The sequence below is a fragment of the Otolemur garnettii genome, unplaced genomic scaffold (assembly GCF_000181295.1).
Source record: "Otolemur garnettii isolate 467f Iridium unplaced genomic scaffold, OtoGar3 scaffold00007, whole genome shotgun sequence".
Classification (NCBI taxonomy): Eukaryota; Metazoa; Chordata; class Mammalia; order Primates; family Galagidae; genus Otolemur; species Otolemur garnettii.
Genome location: NW_003852402.1, coordinates 19,252,485 through 19,276,181, shown reverse-complemented (window position 1 = coordinate 19,276,181; position 23,697 = coordinate 19,252,485). Strand labels below are relative to the sequence as shown.

Here is a 23,697-nt window from a genome sequence, read left to right as displayed (position 1 = left end):
TTGTGGCAGATGGCTGTTGTCCTAGCTACTTGGGAGGCTGAGGCAAGAGAATCACTTAAGCCCAAGAGTTTGAGGTTGCTGTGAGCTGTGACGCCATGGCACTCTACCCAGGGTGACAGCTTGAGACTCTGTCTCAAAAAAAAAGTACACTGGAATTACCTGTACCAGACTAAAATTTCTTATAAAATACATGTATTTTTTAGATCCAGTAAAATATTTTACATTTGAAATTTTTTCTCTCAACATTAGGAAAGAAAATTAGCTAATTTTCATTTTTATAAACTACTTTGAGGTAAAGATTCCTATGTTAAGGAGTATTTTTATTTTCTTGGGTTTTTTTTTAAATTTTTATTTTCTGCTTGATTGAGGACCTCAGTATTTTGATAAAAGTTGGCTGTTAAGGAGGCCACTGTCATAAATTTAAGCTTTTTTGCACAGAAAAAAATTTATGAAGAAACAAATTATTCTGTCACCACAACTTAAGTCTATAACACTGATTCACAACTTTTTGCTTATAGTGGTAAGCAGAATAAAGGTATCAGTAGCCAACAACTAACATTGATTCACAACTCATTCCTAAACATTTTATTATCAGTTTCATTTACCCCCCAAAGTATTTTCAAAACACACTAGCCGACAGTTTCTGGCAATTTATTGTTACTGTTTTTTAAATCCTTTGCTGCGTGTGGAAGTTTTCTTGAACAGCAATTGACCGACAGGTAAATATACTGCTAGACATTTAATCCTGGACATTAACTACACACATTTTATGCATGTAGACACATCACAGTATTTGTCACATTTAGTGATGCACATCATGTTGTCTTTCCTGTAATGCTGCTTCTTAGAGGCTACCAAATACAAGTGAACTATCCTTTTTCATGTCTAAGTCAGATTAAAGATATGTGAGATTAAAGATTTAATCATAGTTATGTAAATAGACTAAGCTAATTTGGTAATACTTAATAAAGCAATTACAAAAAATATTACCATTTCAGGCAACATTCCAGAAGTTATGGTTTGATTACAAGAAAAAGGATAGCTTATTGTACAAGGCCATATCATAGTGTTTCTTTACTATTTAATAAGGAAAAGAAATTCTGTTTTCTTAATGATTTCTTTCCTCTCCCTCTAAAGATACCCATTCTAGAAATAAAACTGAAGATCCTCCCAGTTCTCGGAGTAATAGGTGGAGCAATATTTTCCTGTTCGAATTATTTCCACGTTATCCTCCATGGTGGCGTTGGCAAGAATGGATCCACTATAGCAGTAAGGCATTAATTTCATTATCATTCAGCATTAATTTTATGATACATTTTCTTATTATCACCTATAAAAAGATACTAGAAAGCCAAAGTTCAAGAATGAAGAAGGAAACTGTCTAAACTTATTTCAGGCATATAGTACAAAAGCATTTAAAAACAATTCAGACTGATGATAAAGCATTTTTCCTCTTTGTGTAAGCTTGCTCTGTGTAGACTTTTCTGACATTCATTACCCTACATAATTAAGAGTGACTATTTGTTTTCCTACATTTTGTGCCTTGAATAGGGGAGAGGAGGGAGAGTAGGGAATGAGTTCCTGATTTGAATGGCAGGAAAGCTGCCAAAGGTCAGTGGTTTCACACCTGGGGCAATTTATTACTCATACAGTAATGTTACAGAAATTCACTAAAAATGCTAGTCTAATATTTTTAAAGGTTTTTTTCTTAATTCTTGAGTAATTATACATTGTGTTTGTTTTTTACCCCCTTGCTCATACTATAGTACTTATGTATTTATTCACATTTGACTTTTTAAACTTTTTCAATACCTTTAAGGAGGAAGGAGTTGGAATTCCTGCCAACTTTTTAAATAAATATAATGCCTTTGTTTTTTAAAAGCCTTCAAGATAGTTGAGCATAGGAAGATAAATTCTTATTCCACTGATACCCTTATACTGGTGGCTTACACCTGTAATCCTAGCACTCTGGGAGGCTGAGGCAGTGGATTGCTTGAGGTCACAAGTTTGAGCCTGAGCAAGAACAATACCCTGTCTCTACTAAAAATAGAAAAATTAGCCAGGTATTGTGGCAGATGCCTGTAGTCCCAGCTACTTGGGAAGCTGAGGCAAGAGAATTGCTTAAGCCCAAGAGTTTGAGGTTGCTGTGAGCTATGACACCATGGCACTCTACTGAGGGTGACATAGTGAGACTGTGTCTCAAAAAAAAAAACATGTGGCAATGTATTATGTCTGTGTAACCCTAGGATTCTGTGGAAGTTTAAAAAGCATAGTTAAAGTTTATATATGCCTTTAGGTCATATACTACATCATACTCTTCTGTAAGTCTCTAGTTCCTGGCACAAAATAGATGCTCAGAAAATGTTTCCATTATAATAAACATGCAGTGTTAAAATGTGATACTGATTTTATGCTTTATCCCTTAGGGCACCAGTGTCTTGTCACCTGGACTCCACATAGGACTAATTATTATACTGGCAATAATGATCTATAAAAAGTCAGCAACTAATGTGTTTGAAAAGCATCCTTGTCTTTACACCCTAATGTTTGGGTGTGTCTTTGCTAAAGTCTCTCAAAAATTGGTGGTAAGAAATTATTTTATAATTCATGGTATAAATAATATATTTAGATTTCAAATACAAAGCTAGAAATTATTTCATATGGTTTATAAGTTTCCTTTGTCATGTCAACATCGTAATAATTAGTTATTCATGTTCCAAGTTAAACTGTGATATGAGTTAATGTATTCAGTTGTTTTAATTATTATAGTTGCAATTATCAATTTTAATTTTCTGAATTTGCAATTTTCAAAGCATTTAAACATTAGATACTTTAATAATCTACCCAATCATGAATTTGAGGTTTAGGTAAGTACTGTCATGTATTGTCATGTCAAATGTGAGATTAAATGTTCTCTTTATCTTTAATACTGTATTAACATAACTAATTTTGTCCTGAAAATAAAAGCTAAAATATTTAAAATATAATAGTGAAATTACTTTGTTTACTTTTTTATAGATAGCTCACATGACCAAAAGTGAACTGTATCTTCAAGACACTATCTTTTTTGGGCCAGGTCTGTTGTTTTTAGACCAGTACTTTAATAATTTTATAGACGAATATGTTGTTCTATGGATAGCAATGGTGAGTACTTTCTGTTTTTTATTTATAATATCTGCTAATAGATGCCTGATTATACTATACTAAAGATACCTTTCAATGAGCTTTCAATAGCCTGAATAGTCCATACAGTAAATGCTTCTGAATACTTGAAGTTACTTATTTTAAGCTATGAATCATTTTATATTGTATATAGCAATAGCCAACATGTCTGGTAGTCAGTCTTTCAACAGCTCAGATCCTTGGGAACACAACTATATACCTAAAAGTAACTAGATCTTTCTTCTTAAAAAAAAAAAAAAAGTTCAAAGATGTAAATAACTACTTAATTCTGCCCAAAGGACTTTCTGACTTTAATTAATCAAGCTTATTAGTGTTATTCCCAGTTTATAGCAGGTAATAGGCAAACTGGATGGTGTTAATGCTAGCAAAAGTGGGCACTTTATTACATCAAGAATTGTCAGTTAGGCCCAGCACTCTGGGAGGCAAAGGAAGGTAGATTGCTTTAGCTCAAGAGTTGGAGATCAGCCTGAGCAAAAGCAAGACCATGTCTCTGCTAAAAATAGAAAAAGGAGCTGGGCATTGTAGTGGGCACCTACTGTCCCAGCTACTCAGGAGGCTAAGCTAGGAGGATAGGTCAAACCCAAGCAAAAGTTTGAGGTTGCTGTGAGTTATGATGCCACAGCTCTCAAGCCTTGGCAACAGAGTGGGAATCTGTCTCAAAAAAATTGTCAGCTCGGGCAGCACCTGTGCCTCAGTGAGTAGGGCGCTGGCCCCATTACCGAGAGTGATGGGTTCAAACCTAGCCCTGGCCAGACTGCAAAAAAATAGGCAGGCATTGTGGCGGGGGCCTGTAGTCTACTTGGGAGGCTGAGGCAAGAGAATTGCCTAAGCCCAAAAGGTTGCTGTGAGCTGTGATGGCATAGCACTCAACTGAGGGCGATAAAGTGAGACTCTTATCTCTTTAAAAAAAACATTATCAGCTAATATTGAGGTAGCAAACAGAATAGACAGTACTGCTAAGTACATGATACTGAGACCATTTTATGCCTGAGCAACCCTCTATGTATAGCACTTGATAGTACACTATATGTATTATTAATGATTTAGCCATCAAGCAAAAGAAATTCTCATTGAATATCTTAAGAATGTGGATAATATATATGCTAACTTATCTTCAAAATGATTATAAAATATAGAGTATAATGCTTAACAGAGACACTTGAGCCATCTGAGGAAAAGAAAACCATTATTGATAATACTTTAGTCACAAAATTGGATAAATGGAGCATTATTAAATTTTGTATAGTATTAAGACATATCTTTATGGTTGCTTTTCAACTAGCAGTGGATTTAAATAGTTTTTTGGGCTCAGCGCCCATAGCTCAGTGGTTAGGACCACGGTCAAATACACCAAGGCAGGCGGGTTCAAATCTGGCCCAGGCCTGCTAAACAACAACTCCAACAACAAAAAAAATTAGCCAAGTGTTGTGGCAAGAACCTGTAGTCCCAGCTACTTGGGAGGCTGAGGCAAGAGAATTGCCTAAGCCCAGGAATTGGAGGTTGCTGTGAGCTATGATGGCACAGGACTCTACCCAGGGTGACAAAGTAAGACTTTGTATCAAAAAAAAAAAAAAAAAAAGTTTTTTGGTCTTTTTTTTTTTTTTGGGTTTTTTTTTTTTTTTGCAGTTTTTGGCTAGGGCTGGGTTTGAACCCACCATCTCCGGCATATGGGGCTGGTGCCCTACTCCTTTGAGCCACAGGTGCCTCCCTCTTATTTTTATTTTTTAAAGGCTAGTCAAATGAAGCAGTGTGAGTGGAGCAGGAACAAAGGATCTCTAACTGGTTGTGATCAATTATTTGCAAACACCACTGCATTCAGACCAGCCAGAATTGAATAGTTTTGCTGTATTTTTCTCTATCTCTGGACCTCACTGAACATTATTAAACTGTTGGATATACATGCCTATGAACATTGAAATATACTTTTAAAAAAACCCAGCAATTCCTCTTTTGATAATTTCAGTATACGTTAGATTTAGGTTTTTAAAAAATCTGTATCTGTTCTGTGGATGGCCCACTGGGATATCTCAGATGATCCTTTACAAAATTGTATAGGACACTTTTTCTGAAGAAGATTAATAATTTAATATTTACTCATAGTCCATTCAAAAGTCTTCCATTTTTCCTACAGTGGTGGTGAGATATAATTCTTCATCCCTTTAGGTAAACAATGACCTTCTAGGCAATATTCTAAAAAATGTTTGAAAACTATAATAATTTTCTTTGTTATCCACTATAAATATTTTTAGGTCTCCAAAATAGTCCAGATTTAAGAAATAGGAGGTGATTATTCAAAATATCTGAAAATTGGCTTGGTGCCTGTGGCTTAAGCAGCTAGGGCACCAGCCACATATAACTGAGCTGCTGGGTTATATCCAGGCCGGGTCCGTCAAACAACAATGGCCACAACCAAAAAATAACCAGGCGTTGTGGCAGGCACCTACAGTCCCAGCTACTTGTGAAGCAGAGACAGTAGAATCACTTGAGCCCAGGACTTGGAGGTTGCTGTGAGTTGTGATGCCACGGCACTCTACCCATGGTGACAGCTTGAGGCTCTATCTCAAAAAAAAAAAAGAAAAAGAAAAAGAAAAAAATCTGAAAATTCAATTTAGGCTTTAGTGAACCTAGGTATGTATTACCAAATGGAATTCTTAAATAGAAGATATCAGGTATTAAAAATTCAAGCATCTATTTTGTAATAAGTAGTTAGCCTGGGGTAGACTGGAGAACTGAGAAAACACCATGTGGACAACACACACACAATGCAGACCATATAAAACATATGTGCCCTTTGGCATAAACTTCTTGCTACGGAGAAAGAGAGCTTGATGGAGCTTTTCAAGTAAGCAATACGAGAGATTTTTCCTTCATGGGTGAGAATTTCCTGTACAAGGGCAGAGCTATGAGGGTCCTCTTTATCCTGGACTTAAATTTTTTGAAGAGAAGCATTTGACTGTGGTCTCTGGGAAAAATCTCTAAATAGAAGCCTTTCTCTAGACATTCTCCTTAATTTTATAAACATCATTTTTATACATGCCTCCTCTCAACTATGGTGTCTTTTCCAGACCTTTTATCTTCTTACAACATATGTGATAGAGTGAATTCATTTTAAGATAATGACTATAGCCTTTTCTAGAAGGAAATCTGTAGCTTCATTGTACAGTGGAAAGTAGAATATAGAGTCAGGAAGGTAGGGGTCCATTACTTTTGAGCTTTCATATTTTAGTCTAGTCCTTTTATTTCACTTCAGTTTCTGTAATTGTGAAATAACTGGCATATTCCAGAGGGTGATAGTGAAGTCCAAATATGAAATATACCAAAGTACTTTGAAATTTAATATTTTTGGTGAAGAATTTTAGGTTAAGGTTTGAACTTTAGGGCCGGGGAAAATGCTAGTTGAGAAAAGACAGACCATAATTAATTTTGTATATTTTTTGCTTCTAAAGGTAATTTCTTCACTTGATATGATGATATACTTTAGTGCTTTGTGCCTGCAAATTTCAAGACACCTTCATCTAAGTATCTTCAAGACATCATGTCATCAAGCACCCGAACAGGTTCACAAGCATATTGACTGATAATAGCCCAAAGAAAAGAGGAGATGCAGTTAGGGGAACCTATGAGTGAAGGAAATCCCCCTGTACAGGAGGCTAGTATACTATCAAATAAGGTTCTACTTGAATATAAAACACAAATACTCCAGCTTCTGTTATGTCTATTTCAGTTATGAAGCCCTCATTGTGTATCAACATTTTTGATCACAGGTATTCTTGGAGTATTACAATCTATAAATTAAAAACAAGACTAAAGAAAGAAATTTCAGTCTGGACAGTAAGTGAACCCCTATAGTCCTGTGACTATAGTTCACTAATCCTGTAGTTCTAAACAGATTATCTTCTTTGTCTGAGAAATACTTACTAGGTACTTAAGAGTTTTCACTGCCAAAGGATTACATAAAAATTCAGAATGTAAAGAGTTTTGGCCATCTTGAGTGTACATACTTTAACAAAAATCAAAAAGTAAGCTCACAATACTGCTCGAGTGCTTGGCTTATAATATTGTAATTATAGAGTCAAGTGGTTAAGAACTTTTTAAAATCATAATCATTTTTCAAATCTTCAGCTCCATCTGACCCTATTAATTTTATACAGTAGTTCCATAGACCAACCATGTACCAAATGATGGAATAATCAGAAAAACAAAGGAGTAATGAACATGTACTACTTCTTTCCTAGGCAAGAAAAAGGCATACTGGAAAAAAAGTGAAAAGATATTCCTTAAAAGGAAAAAAGTATACCTATGTGAATTAAGTATGCAGAAAACACTCTAGAGTGTTTTGCCTCTGTAACTATTGGTTAAACTTTCTGTGCATTAATGTACACAGCTATGATTTAATTAAAAAAAAAAAACGAATTCAAGACAAAATCACCAAAAAAAGAGGTAAAACTTTCCAAGTAAGAACCTTCTTAGAATTTAAATAGCGCTTAAGATTTATAGCCTAACACATACTTTGGCTTACAAGGAAAATCCCTTACAAAGTTTGAAATTTGGCCAGGCATGGTAGGTCATACCTGTAATCCCAGCATTCTCGGAGGCCGAGGAGGGGGGATTGCCTGAGCTCACGGGTCCAAGACCAGCCTAAGCCAGCGAGAGACCTTATCTCTAAAAATAGCTGGGCGTGTGGCAAGCACCTGTAGTCCTAGCTATCAGGAGGCTGAGGCACATGGATCACTTGAGCCCAGGAGTTTGAGGTTGCTGTGAGCTGTGATGCCACAACACTCTACCAAGGGCAACTCTGTCTCAAAAAACAAACAAACAAACAAACAAAAGTTTGAATTTTAGAAAGTAAACTGTCCTTTTCATGTCAAATACTTGTTATTGGTAGAGGACTAATTTCTTTCTGTACAAGTTATCACAGAATTAGAGAATCTACATGGACTTGTTTTTTGAAATCTGGAAAACCTTAAAACCAAGATAAGTGTGGGTTACAGAAGCAAAAATTAGAATTTAAAACATGGAAAAGCAGGAGAAAATTACTCTTCTCCTAAGGGTCATGTTTTTTGAATGATTCATGAAAAGCAATTTCAGCAAAAAATACAAAATTTAACTGACTCATTTCACATATATGTTGAAATAAGTTAATATTTATTACCAAGTGTTTGTTATTCTATGTAAAAAAATAAACATTTTAAAAGATATAAAAATTAACTGGGTTTGAAAATAATGTAAAATTAAAACCCCAATTTCAAAAATCAGTATTACTGAATTTTAAAATTGAAAAAAAAAACATTCTTGGTATTCTATTTTTAAAGAAGATGTTATACACTTAAATCCTAAGTAATTAGGTATATTAATGATGTGCACTTAATCAGTGCTAAGGGCATTTGTTATTTAATTGCAGACCAAGCCCGATTAAATGACATTTTGCTATCTTTGTGGAAATTATAGATTCACAAATCCATGTCTTAAAAACTGATATTTATATAATCTTGCTTAGTTGTTGATTTAATGTTCAGAGGTTAATGATTTTAGCAGTTTTATTCTTGCACATAAGTTCATCTTATTTTCATTAGAATTGGTTGTGTAACTTAAGTATGTAGAAAAGGATGTACACGTAAAATAGATTTTGTATTTCCTTTTTTCTTAAAGAACAATGTAACCTTCTATACCTGTGCTTTCTACGTTTGGGGACTAATGCAGATACATGGAAACCAAAACCTAGAATTAAATCATCTTTATTGCTAAAAGTTAATTGACAGTGTTAAAAAGAAAAAAGAGCTGAAAGCTTGATACATATCATTTAGTAATAGCTGTCATTCACATAACTATTCAGAGTTGATTTGGATTAACAGAAAGGAAGGTCTTACACTGAAACAAGCTAATGATTAAGGGTATTATAATTTAAACTAGAATTTCTAAACCACTCTGAAGACTGACATGCCTCTTAGCTAATGTTATAATTGTATATTACTTAGGTTCAAGTTCTTTCTTCAAAGAGTCATCAGAATAACATGGATTGAAGAGACTTTCGAACACTTGCCATCTCTTGCTGCTGCTGTTTCGTGAAAGGAGATATTAAGTGTTTAATTTTTAGTTAAGTGTTATAACTACTACAGCAAATAAAATATTTCAGTGCTTACATTAATCCTTATTTTTTTAATTTTAAACACAAAAACTTACAGTTTCCATCATAACTTTTTTTTGCAACATAGCCATTTCTTTTTTAAGTTCATTTTGTGCACCAGTAAGAACATTATCCTGCTCTTTCTCTAAGTCCTCCATACTCTGAAATACAAAATGCTAGTTAAGTTACAAACTACTACTTTTCATCTTAAGTTCTGTTTCAACAGTAAGAACTTTTTAATATTCAAATAAATGATCGTTTTTAACATAGCTCCACAGTGAATAGAAATGCTGATTATTTATTCCAAATTTAAAAGTTCTGGACAATACATAAATACCAAAATACCTACTATAAAGGAAAAAAAATCAGAGATGAATCAAATATTATTACAGCAAGTACAACAGTAGTACTTTGCTTAAAACAATAGGTTAATGAACCGTTAAGGTCAAGATTGAACAACAACAACAAAAAAAGACTTTCTGAAAAGCCCTCATCAACATACCATAAATTTTAAAATTTCTATTAAGCATGCCAAATATCAGATAATAATCTATGACTAATAGTCAATGTGACATGAATTTAGTGGACAGAATGAAATGTTCTGAAGTATGACATTTTTCAAGTTATGAAAAACAAAAATTATGTATTAAATATTACTATTCATTTAACAAATAGTTATCCAATGCCTACCATGTAAAAAGTACTACGTTAAATGCTGGAGACATTAAAAATAAACAAAAATAACACACAAATAGTTACCCAATGCCTACCATGTAAAAAGTACTACGTTAAATACTGGAGACATTAAAAATAAACAAAAATAACACACAAATTTTATAACAGGGAACGAAAACCACTTGAAGTGCCTATTTAGTGGGAAATGGAGATTAATTCCAATTTAGTTGCCAAAAGAATAAGATTTCAATAGATAAAAAAGAACTCTAATTATTCTAGGGAAAAGGATAGCAAAGCATGGAAGTACACAGTTAGAAAAAGCAATTATTTGGGGAGGTGGGGTAATGAACAAATGTAGTAATGAAGCTCTCCCTTAGGGGGAAATCCTGAAGACCTAAGAATTTAGCATGGAAAACTAAGTTTTCCAAGAGAGAAGCAAAATATTTTAGAACGACGTGTGGCAGACACATGAGGGATACATTGGAAGACAGAGAAACCAGTTAAGAGTTTTAATGGTACAAGCAAAGCATGATGATGTCCTGAAGAAGGGTAGTAACAGTGGAAATTAAAAGAAAGAAATAACCACTTCAGGGGTAAAAATTATAGGGCCTAGAAATAACTGTATGTGAAGGATAAAGGTGATGGAAGAATCAAAGATTATACTATAGTTCCTTTACTAAGTAAAATTTAGTGATAACATTGATATTTGATAACTTTATCAAACCTTCACACCAATCAACAAATAGTTCTGTGGGACCATTAAAGCAAGACGACAAGTTCTCTGGACACTTAAAAAATAACTTTTGTGGCCAGGTGTGGTGGCTCATGCCTATAAACCCTGCTCCTAAAGAAGCTGAGGCAAAAGGACTGCTTGAGCTCAGGAGTTTGAGATGCAGTGAGCTATGACTGTGCCACTACACTTGAGCCTGGGAAGCATAGCAGTACCCTATTTCTTAAAAAAAGAATTTCTAAAAAATAGTGTTCATATATATTCACATTAGTTATTTTAAAAATTTATTCATTTTAAAACTGTTTTGTTAGTTTACTCTGAGTATCCCAATTCCTTTACAAGAGTTATATTTTAACATGTATTTGAACAAGAGTATCTAAAAGAATCCACCATTTAAAAAAAAAAAAAAGTATATGGAGGAAGATTCCATTGAGCTTCTATATAGTATGAATAGTTACTTAAATATATATCAATATTGTAAAAATGTAAATATATATCAACATTGTTAAAATGTCTATACTTCCCAAAGTAATCTACAGAGTCAATGCTATCCCTATTAAAATACCAACATCATACTTTCAAATATATATACTTTCCCATACTTGGGAAAAAATAATTCTTCGTTTTGTATATAACCAGAAAAAAACCCATGTAGCCAAGGCAATTCTTAGTAATAAAACAAAGCCAGGGGCATCAGCCTACCAGACTTTAGGCTGTACTACAAGGCCATAGTGATCAAAACAGCATGGTATTGGCACAAAAATAGAGACATAGACATTTGGAACCAAATAGAAAACCAGGAGATGAAACAAACATCTTAATGCCACCTAATCTTTGATAAACCAAACAAGAACATAGATTGGGGAAAAGAATCCCTATTCAGTAAATGGTGCTGGGAGAATTGGATATCCACATGTAAGAGACTGAAACTGGACCCGCACATTTCTCCACTCACAAAAATTGATTCAAGATGGATAAAAGACCTTAATATAAGGCATGAAACAATTAAAATCCTCAAAGAAAGTGTGGGGAAACACTGGAAGCTACCGGCCTGGGAAAGGACTTTATGAGGAAGACTTCCGTGGCAATCGCAACAACAAAAATAAACAAGTGGCACTTAATGAAACTGAAAAGCTTCTGTACAGCTAAGGCAACAACAACCAAGGCAAACAGATGACCTACACCATTGGGAAAGGATATTTGCTCATTTTGATTCAGACAAAAGCTTGATAACTAGGATCTACCGAGAACTCAAATTAATAAACATAAAAAGAGCCAACAATCTCTTATATCACTGGCCAAGAGAGATGAATAGAACCTTCTCTAAAGAAGAGGAATGGCTAACACATGAAAAAATGCTCATTGTCCCTAATTATTAGACAAATGCAAATCAAAACCACCCTGAGGCATTATCTAACCTCTGAGAATGGCCCTCATCACAAAGTCTTAAAAATGCAGATGCCAGCATGGATGTGGAGAGAAGAACACTTACACTGCTGGTGGGACTGCAAGCTAAAACAACCTTTTTGGAAGGCAGTATGGAGAACCCTCAAAGAACTCAAGCTAGACCTCCCATTTGATCCTGCCATCCCATTGCTGGGCATCTACCCAGAAGAAAAAAATTCCTTTAACCTCAAGGATGCTTGCACTAGACTGTTTATTGCAGCTCAATTTACAATCACCAAAATGTGGAAACAGCCTAAATGCCCACCAACCTAGGAATGGATTAACAAGCTGTGGTGTAAGTATACCATGGAATACTATTCAGCCATTAAAAAAGATGGGAGACTTTACATCCTTTGTATTAACCTGGATGGATATGGAACACATTATTCTTAGTAAAGCATCACAAGAATGGAGAAACAAGAATGCTATGTACTCAATTCTGGTATGAAGACACTTAAGGTACTAGTACACAGTGGAGGGTGGGGGATGGGGAGAGCTGAGAAAGGGAAAGAGGGAGGGAGTGGGGGACAAAGGGTGTGGTACACCTTTTGGGGGCGGGACACAATTTTAAGAGGGTCTTTAACAAAAGCAATCAGTGTAACCTGGTTCTGTGTACCCTCAATGAATCCCCAATAATAAAATAAATAAATATATATATTTGTGCATGAACAAAGTGTCACAGGCCACAATGTGCTAAGATATATACGTGTGTGTGTGTCCACAGATAATTATCCACAAGTTTGTAATCACCAGCTATCTTAGTACATGTCTCAGTTACATGAATTGTAAGTTGGCATATTAAGTTATTTTGGTCACTGTAATAACTGTACAAGTAAATATGCTATAAAATACTTTTATAATACACTTGAAAACAAAAGAAATATTCATTAATTTCAATTGGATGCTTTCTATTTAAAAACAGTGGGGATAAACAGACAAGTAAAACCCTACCTAGAAATTATTTAGACATTCTCTTTTCCCTTAAACAAATTTATGACTGAAGTGTTAACAAAATATGGACTTTGTGCAAGGTAAGTACATTTTAAGTAAAATTCCCATTGGCCTTTTCCTGTTTTGAATAATCCCCACAAAGCCATTAAGAGTACTAAAATAAAGATACATTTATCACCTAAATTAAATCAGAAACCATGAATCCAAAATGAATAAAAATTTAAAACACATAAGCAAAATGTTTTTTCCATAAACTTGGAAGAAAAAAATTATTTTATACTTCCTTACATCTGTTACATTTTATAAGAATATATTGTTACCATGTATAACAAACCTTTACATACTGCTCATATAACTGTTTAACTGTTTTCAGTCTCTGGCTCTGAACAACTCTAGATTGTTGAAATAACTTTTGTTGCTGTCGAAAAATACTCTACAAATATAAAGAAAAAAACAGGTAACAACAATTTTAGTAGAATTTTAAATTCAGCAAATATGTTCACATTAAACTTAAGAGAAAGTTTTAAAATCAATAATTTAGGCCAAGCACGGTGGCTCACACCTATAATCCTAGCACTCTGGGAAGCTGAGGTAGGCAGGTAGATTGCCTGAGCTCACGGGTTCAAGACCAGCCTGAGCAAGAGTGAGACCCTGTCTCTAAAAATAGCCACGCACTGTGGTAGGCACCTGTAGTCCCAGTTACTTGGGAGGCTGAGACAAGAGAATCACTTGAGCCCAAGAGTTTGAGGTTGCTGTGAGCTATGATGCCATAGCACTCTAACCGAGAGCGACAAAGTGAGACTCTGTCTCAAAAAAAATTTTTTTAATTAATAATTTAAACATTTCCTCTATTATGACCAAGTTTAGATAATTTTCACCACTAACAGGCAACCAGTCAGCGAACAGGAAAGTTTAACAATATCCAAGTCTTAATTCTTGCAGATTTCAATATCCACAAAAATGATCCTCCCAATAATAGGGGCCTTTCAGTTCCCTGACCTGTTCTTCAGCAATGATTTTGCCCTTCACCTCCCACCTAGTTTAGCCATTCATTTATTATATACTGGTGCCCTAGATTTTGTCATTACCAATAACTTTCTATGAGCTGGTACTTATTATTCCCCTTTATAGATGAGGAAACTCATTTTCCATGGTTTCATAGTTAGCAAATGCTCAAACCTGAATTTCATCCCAAACACTTGTTTCCAGTGTCCAGACTCTAACCATTTAAGTTTCTCCATATATCCCAGTATTCAACCACTACTTCCTTACCATTGTAAGCTTGTACTATAGCAAATAACCTATCAGCACCTAAAATCCATTCTTCCTACCTACTTTTCACTGTCATCCCTACCTCTATATCCTCACTTTCTCCTTTTCTGGCTTAAATTCTATCACTGAGGACAACTCTTTTTCTCAAATGGCCATTAGAGCTGTCATTGTACAAGGTCTTACAATTAAGTTTGTGAACTCCCCCTAGAAAAAATGCTTTGAAGGATGGACTAGGTGCTGGTATCAGTGCATAGCTTCCCAAGGGGAGTACTTCAGAGATGACCATAGTGATATTCACCAATGAGGTATGTAGCACTTTTTCTAGAATGAGTTTGTGAACTTAATTGTCAGATCTCAAAGCTTACCCACTTCTTACTCTGTCACACTTGCTTAGCTAAAATCCCAAACCTGGAAATTCTGACTCTCCACTACTATGCCTGGACACAACATCTTTCCTATCATCTGATGTCACTAAACAACTAGAATCAATCCAAAGACAACTTTCAGTATCCCATCATCAGATCTACCCTCCCATCACAATAGCTACTCTCCACTTGTCTGTTCTTATCTAAGGATGAACTATCCTTGTCTCTTGGGTTGCTAAGGCCAGCTACTTTACATACATCCCATCCATTCTTGAGAACTCAGTACCTGTCCCCCTCTTTTCATTATTTTTAACTTTTCTTTCTAGATTATTCCTTTAAGCATACAAATATGCTATTTCTCCAATCTTTTTTTTTTTTTTGAGACAATCTCTCACTATGTTGCCCTCAGTAGAGTGCTGTTGCGTCAGAGCTCACATCAACCTCTAACTCCTAGACTTAAGCAATTCTTGTGCCTCAACTTCCCAAGTAGCTAGGACTACAGGTGCCCACCACAATGCCCGGCTGTTTTGTTGCAGGTGTCATTGTTTAGCAGTCCTGGGCGGGGTTTGAACCCGCCTGCCTTAGTGTATGTGGCCAGCGCCCTAACCATTGAGCTACGGGTGCCGAGCCTGTTTCTCCAATCTTAACAAACCAGAAACCTCTATTCTAGTGGTTCTCAACCTTCCTAATGCTGTGGACCTTTAATACAGTTCCTGTGGATGGCAACCCACAGGTTGAGAACCACTGCTCTATTCCCCTTCTCTGGCTACCATCCCATTTCTTGACTTCTCTATGTTATACTCATTCCAAACAAACTTTCCCACCAAAATTATTATGATCCAGGCTACCAACTTGACCTCTACCTTGGCCAAATCTACTTTATTTGGCCTGTCAGCATATGACAGTTAATTCTCTTTCCTTCTTAAATAGCATTCTTTACTTGGCCTAGAGTAGTATTCTGTTAGACGAGTCATTCTGTATTTACTAGTTCCCCCTCATCTCCTGAAACTCTAAACATGAAAGTACTACAGGGCTATCCTTAGACCTGGTTTACATTTAAAATTATTCCCATGGTGATCTCATCCAGTCTTCATGAGTTTAACCAGTCTTTATGCTGAGAATTCCCACCTTTGTATCTTCAGCCTCTGAGGAACTCAATTCATATCAATGGCCTATTCAACACTTCTCTGTGAATGTTTCATGTGCATCTCAAATTTAACATTTCCAAAACAGTTATCAACCCCAACATTATGTGAACAGTACCTCAGCTCTTATATAAGAAATGTTTAAATGCTTTTAGACAATATATGATTGAGGCTGACTTCCATCTCCCATAGGGCAGGTAACACAAGTCTGGCCCTTAGGAGTATACCATGTTCTGACTTCAGTTGTCCCTTGGTATCCTTAGGGGATTGGTTCCGGGGGGGCCCCCTAATACCAAAATCTACAGATGCTCAAGTCCATTATATAAAATAACATAATATTTACATATAACCAATGCACTTCCTCCCATAGACTTTAAACCACCTCTAGATTATTTATAATACCTAATACAACATAAATCCTACTATGTAAGAAGTTATAGTATACTATTTTTAAAATTTCTACTTTTTATATTACTTTGGGGGTTTTTTCCAAATATTTTGATTCAGTTAGTTGAATATGAGGATGCAGAGCCCAAAGATATATAAGGCCAAATGCACAATGATTGGTTGGGAATGGGCAAATGACCCAAACTAGATTGGTGATACTCCTCCAAAGGAATGTTCAACCAGTGCTATTGAGAAAGATCATCTCAGTCCACTGAGATAACTAAATTTGTAGAAAGTCTAGGATTGTAAGATCTTGCTTACTACATTGATAACACTAAGAATTAAGAGTCAAAAGAACCAAAATGACACTACGTGAACAATCCTTCCCTATTCCCACATAGCTGTGCCTGAAACTAAACTACCTCCAACTTCTTTTATATACACCAATAATCCTTCTTGTGTACTTTGATAAATATTAGAAATATTTCTGGAAATATTAGAATCCCAACCAATATAAGAAATAGAGACTAATGCCTTTTATAAGTATAGTGTGTGCCTACACTGTGGTTTACAGTTCAGCAGAACTAAAACACATAACCAGCAATGATTAATGCAGCAGTTCTCAACCTGTGGGTCGCAAACCACAGGAACTGTATTAAAGGGCCACATTAGGAAGGTTGAGAACCACTGGATTAATGGAACCTGGTTCGGTTCCATGAGTCTAATAAAAGGCTAGGTTCCCCATTCGTACTTGAAACTTGGTTATTATAGATTAATTATAAACCTAATCATGATACGAACAATTAGTTTCTCATCTTGTTCGTCATAGCCCTGCACGTCTGTATCCCATTGCTGAAACAAAGTCACAAACTGCTGAGAATATTCTTGGCTAAGCTTCCGCCTGTAAAACATAATAAGGAATTACTGTCAAATTTCATACCAACCTAAAAAATATAAAACAAAATTGAGTTGACATACTTATACTATAAAAAAAGGAATGCTTTCTTCCAGTAATCAAATTTTTTAAAAAGGGAAATAATTGCAGCTTAAATCTTCTGAAGGGAACCCAAGAAATAAAATTATGATTGTGGTGATTCTAGAAGTATGCAGCTTCCTAACAAGCTAAAAGAAAAGCACCTCTCACACACTTTAGTTCTTGAAAACTGCATATACAAATTTTCTGGAATAATTCATTTTAATCTCATTTATTTTCCCCTGATGAATAAACTGATTAAATGAGGTTATTATATGTCATGTAAGATTTCCAAATAGAAATATTTCTTTTCTTTTCTTTCTTTTTTTTTTTTTGAAACAGAGCCTCAAGCTGTTGCCCTGGGTAGAGTTCTATAGCATCACATCTCACAGCAACCTCCAACTCCTGGGCTTAAGTGATTCTCCTGCCTCCGACTCCCAAGTAACTGAGACTACAGGTGCCTGCCACAATGCCTGGCTATTTTTTGGTTGCAGCCATCACTGTTGTTTGGCAGGCTTGGGCTGTATTTAAACCTACCAGCTCAGGTGTATGTGGCTGGTGCCTTAGCTGCTTAAGCCACAGGCGCCGAGGCCCAAATAGTAATAGTTTACTTGGCTTAGCGCCCATAGCTCAGTGGTTAGGGCGCCGGCCACATACACCCATTTCAAACCCTGGCACTCTACCAAGGGTGACATAGTGAGACTGTATCCAAAAAAAAAAAAAAGTATTTCACTTATTTTTCCTCCATTTTGACACAAAAAAAGAATAGTTACACCAAATCTGGGCATAGTGGCTCATACTTGTAATCCTAGCACTCTGGGAGGCTGAGGTAGGAGGATCATTTGAGGCTAGAAGTTTTGAGACCAGCCTGAGCAAAACTAGACTCCATCTCTACTAAAAATAGAAAAAAATTAGGTGGGCATGGTAGTGTGTGCCTATAATCTCAGCTACTCAGGGGACTGAAGCTGGAGGATTGTTTGAGCCCAGGAGTTTGAGGCTGCTATGAGTTAGGCTAAGGCCATGGCACTCTAGCCTGGGCAACAGAGTGAGACTTGGTCTCAAAAAAAAAAAAAAAAGAAAAGAAAAGAAAAGAAAAAAGAACAGTTATGTCAGCTGAAATACACCAATTATTTAACATAAGATGGACTCTCTTCTACCTTGCTGAACTTAGTTCAGACTAATGATTTCCATTACTTTTACCTGTTATTCAACTATTATATCTCAGGAATAAATATAAACTACCTTTTTTTATTTCTTTATTTTTTGAGACAGAGTCTCACTATGTCGCTCTCATTAGAGTGCCAGAGCATCACAGCTCACAGCAACCTCAAACTCCTGGGCTTAAGGGATTCTCTTGCCTCAGCCTCCCAAGTAGCTGGGACTACAGGTGCCTGCCACAACGCCCACTTACTTTTCTTGTTGTAGTTGTTGTTTGGCAGGCCCAGGCTGGACTCAAACACCCCAGCTCTGGTATATGTGGCTGGTACCCGAGCCACTGAGCCTATAAACTACTTTTATAATTTAAAAACTCAGTATTTACTTAAGGTCCAGGTACAGTAGCTCATGCCTGTAATCCTAGCACTTTGGGAGGCCAAGGCAGGAGGATCACTTGAGGTCAGCAGTTTGAAACCAGCCTGGGCAATATAGCAAGACCCCATCTCTACAAAAATCTTTAAAAAACTGGGTGATGCCTGTGGCTCAAGGAGTAGGGTGCCAGCCCCATATACCAGAGTTGGTGGGTTCAAACCCAGCCCTAGCCAAAAAGCTGCCAAAAAAAAAAAAGAAAGAAAAAGAAAAAAAAAATTTAGCAGGTTGTGGAGGTATGCACCTATAGTCCCATACTTGGGAGGCTGAGACAGGAGAATCACTGGAGCCTAGGAATTTGAGGTTACAGGCATCAGGCCACTACAATCCAGCCTGGACAACAAAACATGACTTTGTCTCTCAAAAGAAGTGGGGGGAAAAAGTACTTGCTTAGAGAATAATCAGACCAAATATATTTTTACTAGGGCCCTCAATAAATAGAAGTTGATGACATTAATTTTAAGTATTTACAGCAATAAATACTAAGAAATGACATAAATATTCAGGGCTTTAAACAAACTCACCTTTGCTCTTGTTGTGACTTCCAAACATTTTCAAATTTCTGGTTGCTGCTTTTGATAGAAGCTTTGGTATACATTTCTAGTCTTTGTCTCTTCGCCATTAGAGTCTTATTAATGTCAGCTAAATTGAAAATAAATACTAAAATTTAATGTTGAAGAAAATTATTTTGTTCTTATATATTCAAGTAAATATGAGTAAAGTTCATTCAATAATATCAAAAAGACATTTAAAATTTAGAAATATAATTTCAAAAACCAGAATTATTTACTTACTTTCTGAGACAACTTTCAGTTGTTAGTATCCCATTCTGACTTTTCTAACTGGAGATAATTTTTTAATTTAGTGATGGTGAAAGAGAACTAATAAAGCAAAGGGTCAAGGACTCACTTAACTTCCTCATGCAAAATCATTAATAATGGCTATATTTTTCTTAATTTATAAAATACTCTCCAATTGATAGGATACATTTAAACAAATTTTTCTTTTTTAAGTTTTTGGCCGGGGCTGGGTTTGAACCCACCACCTCTGGCATATGGGACTGGTGCCCTACCCTTTTGAGGCACAGGCGCCGCCCTAGACAAATTCTTTTTTTAAGATAATATGAAACATACAGAAGTACTAAAAAACAACCTAAAAAGGATAAAGTTACATCAAAGAAAAAAAAATTTTTTTGAGAGAGAGTCTTACTATATTGGCCTCAGTAGACTGCCATGGCGTCACAGCTTACAGCAACCTCAAAGGCTTGGGCATAAGCAATTCTCTTACCTCAGCCTCCCAAGTAGCTGGGACTACAGATGCCTGCCACAACACCTGGCCATTTTTTGGTTGCAGTTGTCATTGTTGTTTAGCTGGCCTGAGCTGGGTTCAAACCTGCCAGCCTTGGTGTATATGGCTAGTGCCATAACCACTGTGCTACAGGCACCAAGCCACAAAGAAAAAAATTTTGAAAATATAGTCAGTGATAGTTTTTTACTAAAAGTGACAAAGGCCAAGGACAGAAAAAAATCTTAGTTTAAGTAACTATATAAATTCATTCAAAACCACTTTTAAATACTTTCATTGTGAAGCTTTTGGGAGACATTTTTGCCAATAAGTAATGCATTTTATGAAATTTTTTAATGCTTCAAATAATGATGGAGCTGCACTATTATATACTTTCATCAGTATCTATAATAATAAACTTGTAAGAGATATTATAAAACAAGCAATTTGTCCTCACCAGATATAGCAAAGTTCTCTAAAAGACCTGATTGTATAACTAATCCATACAGAGGAACCAAGTATTGACTCTTATAATTAAGAGTCCTTTCCCTGGCTTGGCGCCTGTGGCTCAAGCGGCTAAGGCGCCAGCCACATACACCTGAGCTGGTGGGTTAGAATCCAGCCTGGGCCTGCCAAACAAAAAAGATGGCTGCAACCAAAAAACAGCTAGGCATTGTGGCGGGCGCCTGTAGTCCCAGCTACTTGGGAGGCTGAAGCAAGAAACTCGCTTGAGCCCAGGAGTTGGAGGTTGCTGTGAGCTGTGATGCCATGGCACTCTACCCAGGGTGACGGCTTGAGGCTCTGTCTCCAAAAAAAAAAAAAAAAAAAAAAAAGAGTCCTTTCCCTTAACAAAGTTCATGTAACTGATATTTAACATATTATTTAAAACTTGAAAAATTTTAGACCTGATTATAAATCTTTCACCAGCTAGCAAAGTTGTCTTTAGTTCTCAACTACATAATTTGTCAATGTAAAAATAACAACACAGAGGGGCCAGGCAACTATAATCCTAGCACTCTGGGCAGCCAAGGAGGGTGGATTGCCTGAATTCACAGGTTCGAGACCAGCCTGAGCAAAAGCGAGACCTTGTCTCTAAAAAAAAAAAAATTAAAAAGCCAGGTGTTGGCTCGGCACCTGTGGCTCAAGTGGCTAAGGCACCAGCCACATATACCTGAGCTGGTGGGATCGAATCCAACCCATGCCTGCCAAACAATGATGGCTGGTAGGGAGGCGGAGGCAGGAGACTTGCTTAAGCCCAGGAGTTGGAGGTTACTGTGAGCTATGATACCACAGCACTCTACCCAGGGGAACAGCTTTTTGTCTCAAAAAAAGAAAAAATAGCCAGGCGTGTGGCAGGCACCTGTAGTCCCAGCTACTTGGGAGGCTAAGGCAAGAGTTTTGAAGTTGCAAAAGAAGGAAGGAAAAGGAAAGGAAAAGGGAAAGGAAAGGAAGAAAGAACACAAGATTTATTTTGGAGACTTCAATTTATAATATCCTCCCTAAAGAAATGAATGCAGGGGAAATTACAGAAATAACTGAGAAAATGCAAAACTGACATATATACAGAATGTACATGTGTATGTATCACTTAGCCTGTGAATACAAAGAAAAAGTAAAGACTTTCCATACATTTTTCATCTAAATTTCCATAATCTGTTTAAGTTTACACATATATAAAAGCACCATTCACACTTTTAACATAGAAAAATGTGGAAATCTATGAAACTAATAAATACATATACAAAATCCTATGTGTAAGACATTAAATAACAGTCTTATAGTCCACTATAGGATTAGCATTTCCTATTACATAAGTTATATGGCTTAAAACAATTTTCTTCAAATAAAAATTTCTAAAACATACCTCCAAATCTTTCCAGCATATTCTGTACTTCACCCCTATAAAGAAATTACACTTTAAAGCTTTAATTAAGGATCCACAAAATACCATGCCTATTTTATAAGAAATATCATGTGCCAAGTATTTTAAATATATATTACTCATTAACAAACAAAGGAGACTTTTCTTGAAGTACTTTAACAGGCAAAACTTAGTTAAACATGTTACCCAACATCTTCATTTACTCCTGCAGAAACCCTTTTCTTCACTTGTTTATCAATTACTGGAGTCTTTCCTGTATTGACAATAAAAGAAAAGCTCTCTTAAAATTAAGTATGCTATTTCGGTAAATTTTAATGAAGTTTTAACCTCTTCATTGGGAGGGGGTGTTTTAGGCTTTTTGTCGACATACATTTAAAGGAGCCACTTAAGTGCAATACTTTGCCGATGGGCTAGATGAGGTTAAAGCAGGATTCAGCACTATTCTATAGGAACACTTTTTCAAGTCTTACTACATGAATCTCATAGTAAGCCTCGTAGTATTTATCAGACATTTTGGGAAAAGCAAGAATGCTATGAGCGGCCCTAACTCTTACTCTAGGGCTTGAAGATTAAATGAGAAACAAAGTACAGTCGACCTTACACCTCTATCACTTCTGAATCCAAAGACTACTGTATGGGAAAACACTTTACAAATTTTTATTGCAGTTTTAAATGTAGGGGGATCAAAACAAATGACCTACAGACATTATCACTTGCCAACACCAGATACACCGTACCTTCAGTGACTTCCCCTTCCTCTGAACCACTCAGCTCTTTTCTATCTTCTTCCTCCGCGGCATAGGCTCTTACAACCTGATCCTCCACTGGCGACTTCCCAGATTTCCCAGAACGCTTTTTTCCAGGGTGCCCCATACTTAGATGTTTCCCGACCTTAAAAAAACGAATCTCTTAAACCTTCCGAATCCAAAGCATCATTTCAATACACTGATACAAAACAAAAAGTTTAAATATCCAACAAGATATCAAACTAAGGACTATCTTCGTTGAATACAATTTCAGCAGTTCCATTTATTCTGCAGGACCAAAGTGAGCAAAGAAGATGACACTGCCAATTATTAAAAAAGTTTAATGACAGTGTCACCCTGACTCCCAAGTGCCCCGCGATGGAGATGTGGCCCCTGTCATTCTGGAAGATCTGACTTGTAAGGGCCCCTCTGCCAGGTTATGGCTAAAATTTGGGCAAATCTGGTTGGCATCTGGGTCACAAAGATAAATCCCGAGCGCGCTAAACCCAAGTTCACAGCTATGTACATGGGACATAAAAACGTTCTGCAACGTGGGTCGCGGATAATTAACGCCCGATAAGTTGACCGCCAGTAAGATTTCCACACCAGGAGCGTAGCAAGGAAAAATGCAAAGGGGCTTCAGTTAATTTCGCTTTTTTCTGGCCAGTCTGAGCAGGCAGGAGGGAGAAGGCCCGAGGTAGCCGCGGCCCTAACCCACGGCCGCCCCGCCGTCCCTACTGTGAACCTCCCCCGGGGCGCTGGACCCTCCCACGGGGCCCAGACCCCGCTCAGCCCCCGCCCTCGGGGGCGCCCCCAACCCCCAGTCTTCCAGTCAGAAGCCCCGGGAAGCTACACCTCACTACTCAGGGGACGCCCGCGCTGCACTAACTCCTCCCCTGCTCACCCCTCGAAAAACCTTCACTGCCCGAAAACCACAGTTACCGGCCCCA

The 23,697-nt window shown here is 36.6% G+C and overlaps 2 protein-coding genes across 2 annotated transcripts in view; one reads left to right on the top strand and one right to left on the bottom strand.

The window, feature by feature from the left end:
- CHPT1 (choline phosphotransferase 1) overlaps positions 1 to 7,803 on the top strand; it is a gene marked incomplete at its 5' end in the record, with an annotated part of 33,863 nt that extends 26,060 nt beyond the window's left edge. The window contains 4 exons of the mRNA XM_023509204.1: positions 1,068 to 1,269; positions 2,427 to 2,585; positions 3,019 to 3,144; positions 6,630 to 7,803. Coding sequence (XP_023364972.1) covers positions 1,068 to 1,269; positions 2,427 to 2,585; positions 3,019 to 3,144; positions 6,630 to 6,761 — 619 coding nt within the window. The remainder of the gene's footprint in view (positions 1 to 1,067; positions 1,270 to 2,426; positions 2,586 to 3,018; positions 3,145 to 6,629) is intronic.
- A 654-nt stretch (positions 7,804 to 8,457) lies between these two features.
- SYCP3 (synaptonemal complex protein 3) lies at positions 8,458 to 22,874 on the bottom strand. The gene is made up of 8 exons (XM_003783303.3): positions 22,739 to 22,874; positions 22,188 to 22,254; positions 21,984 to 22,018; positions 19,360 to 19,477; positions 17,080 to 17,179; positions 13,444 to 13,542; positions 9,364 to 9,468; positions 8,458 to 9,238 (listed from the first exon to the last, which is right to left on the bottom strand). Exons 1-8 carry the CDS (start codon positions 22,872 to 22,874, stop codon positions 9,185 to 9,187), a joined length of 714 nt encoding a protein of 237 aa, XP_003783351.1. The 3' UTR covers positions 8,458 to 9,184.
- Between the last annotated feature and the right edge of the window lie 823 nt (positions 22,875 to 23,697).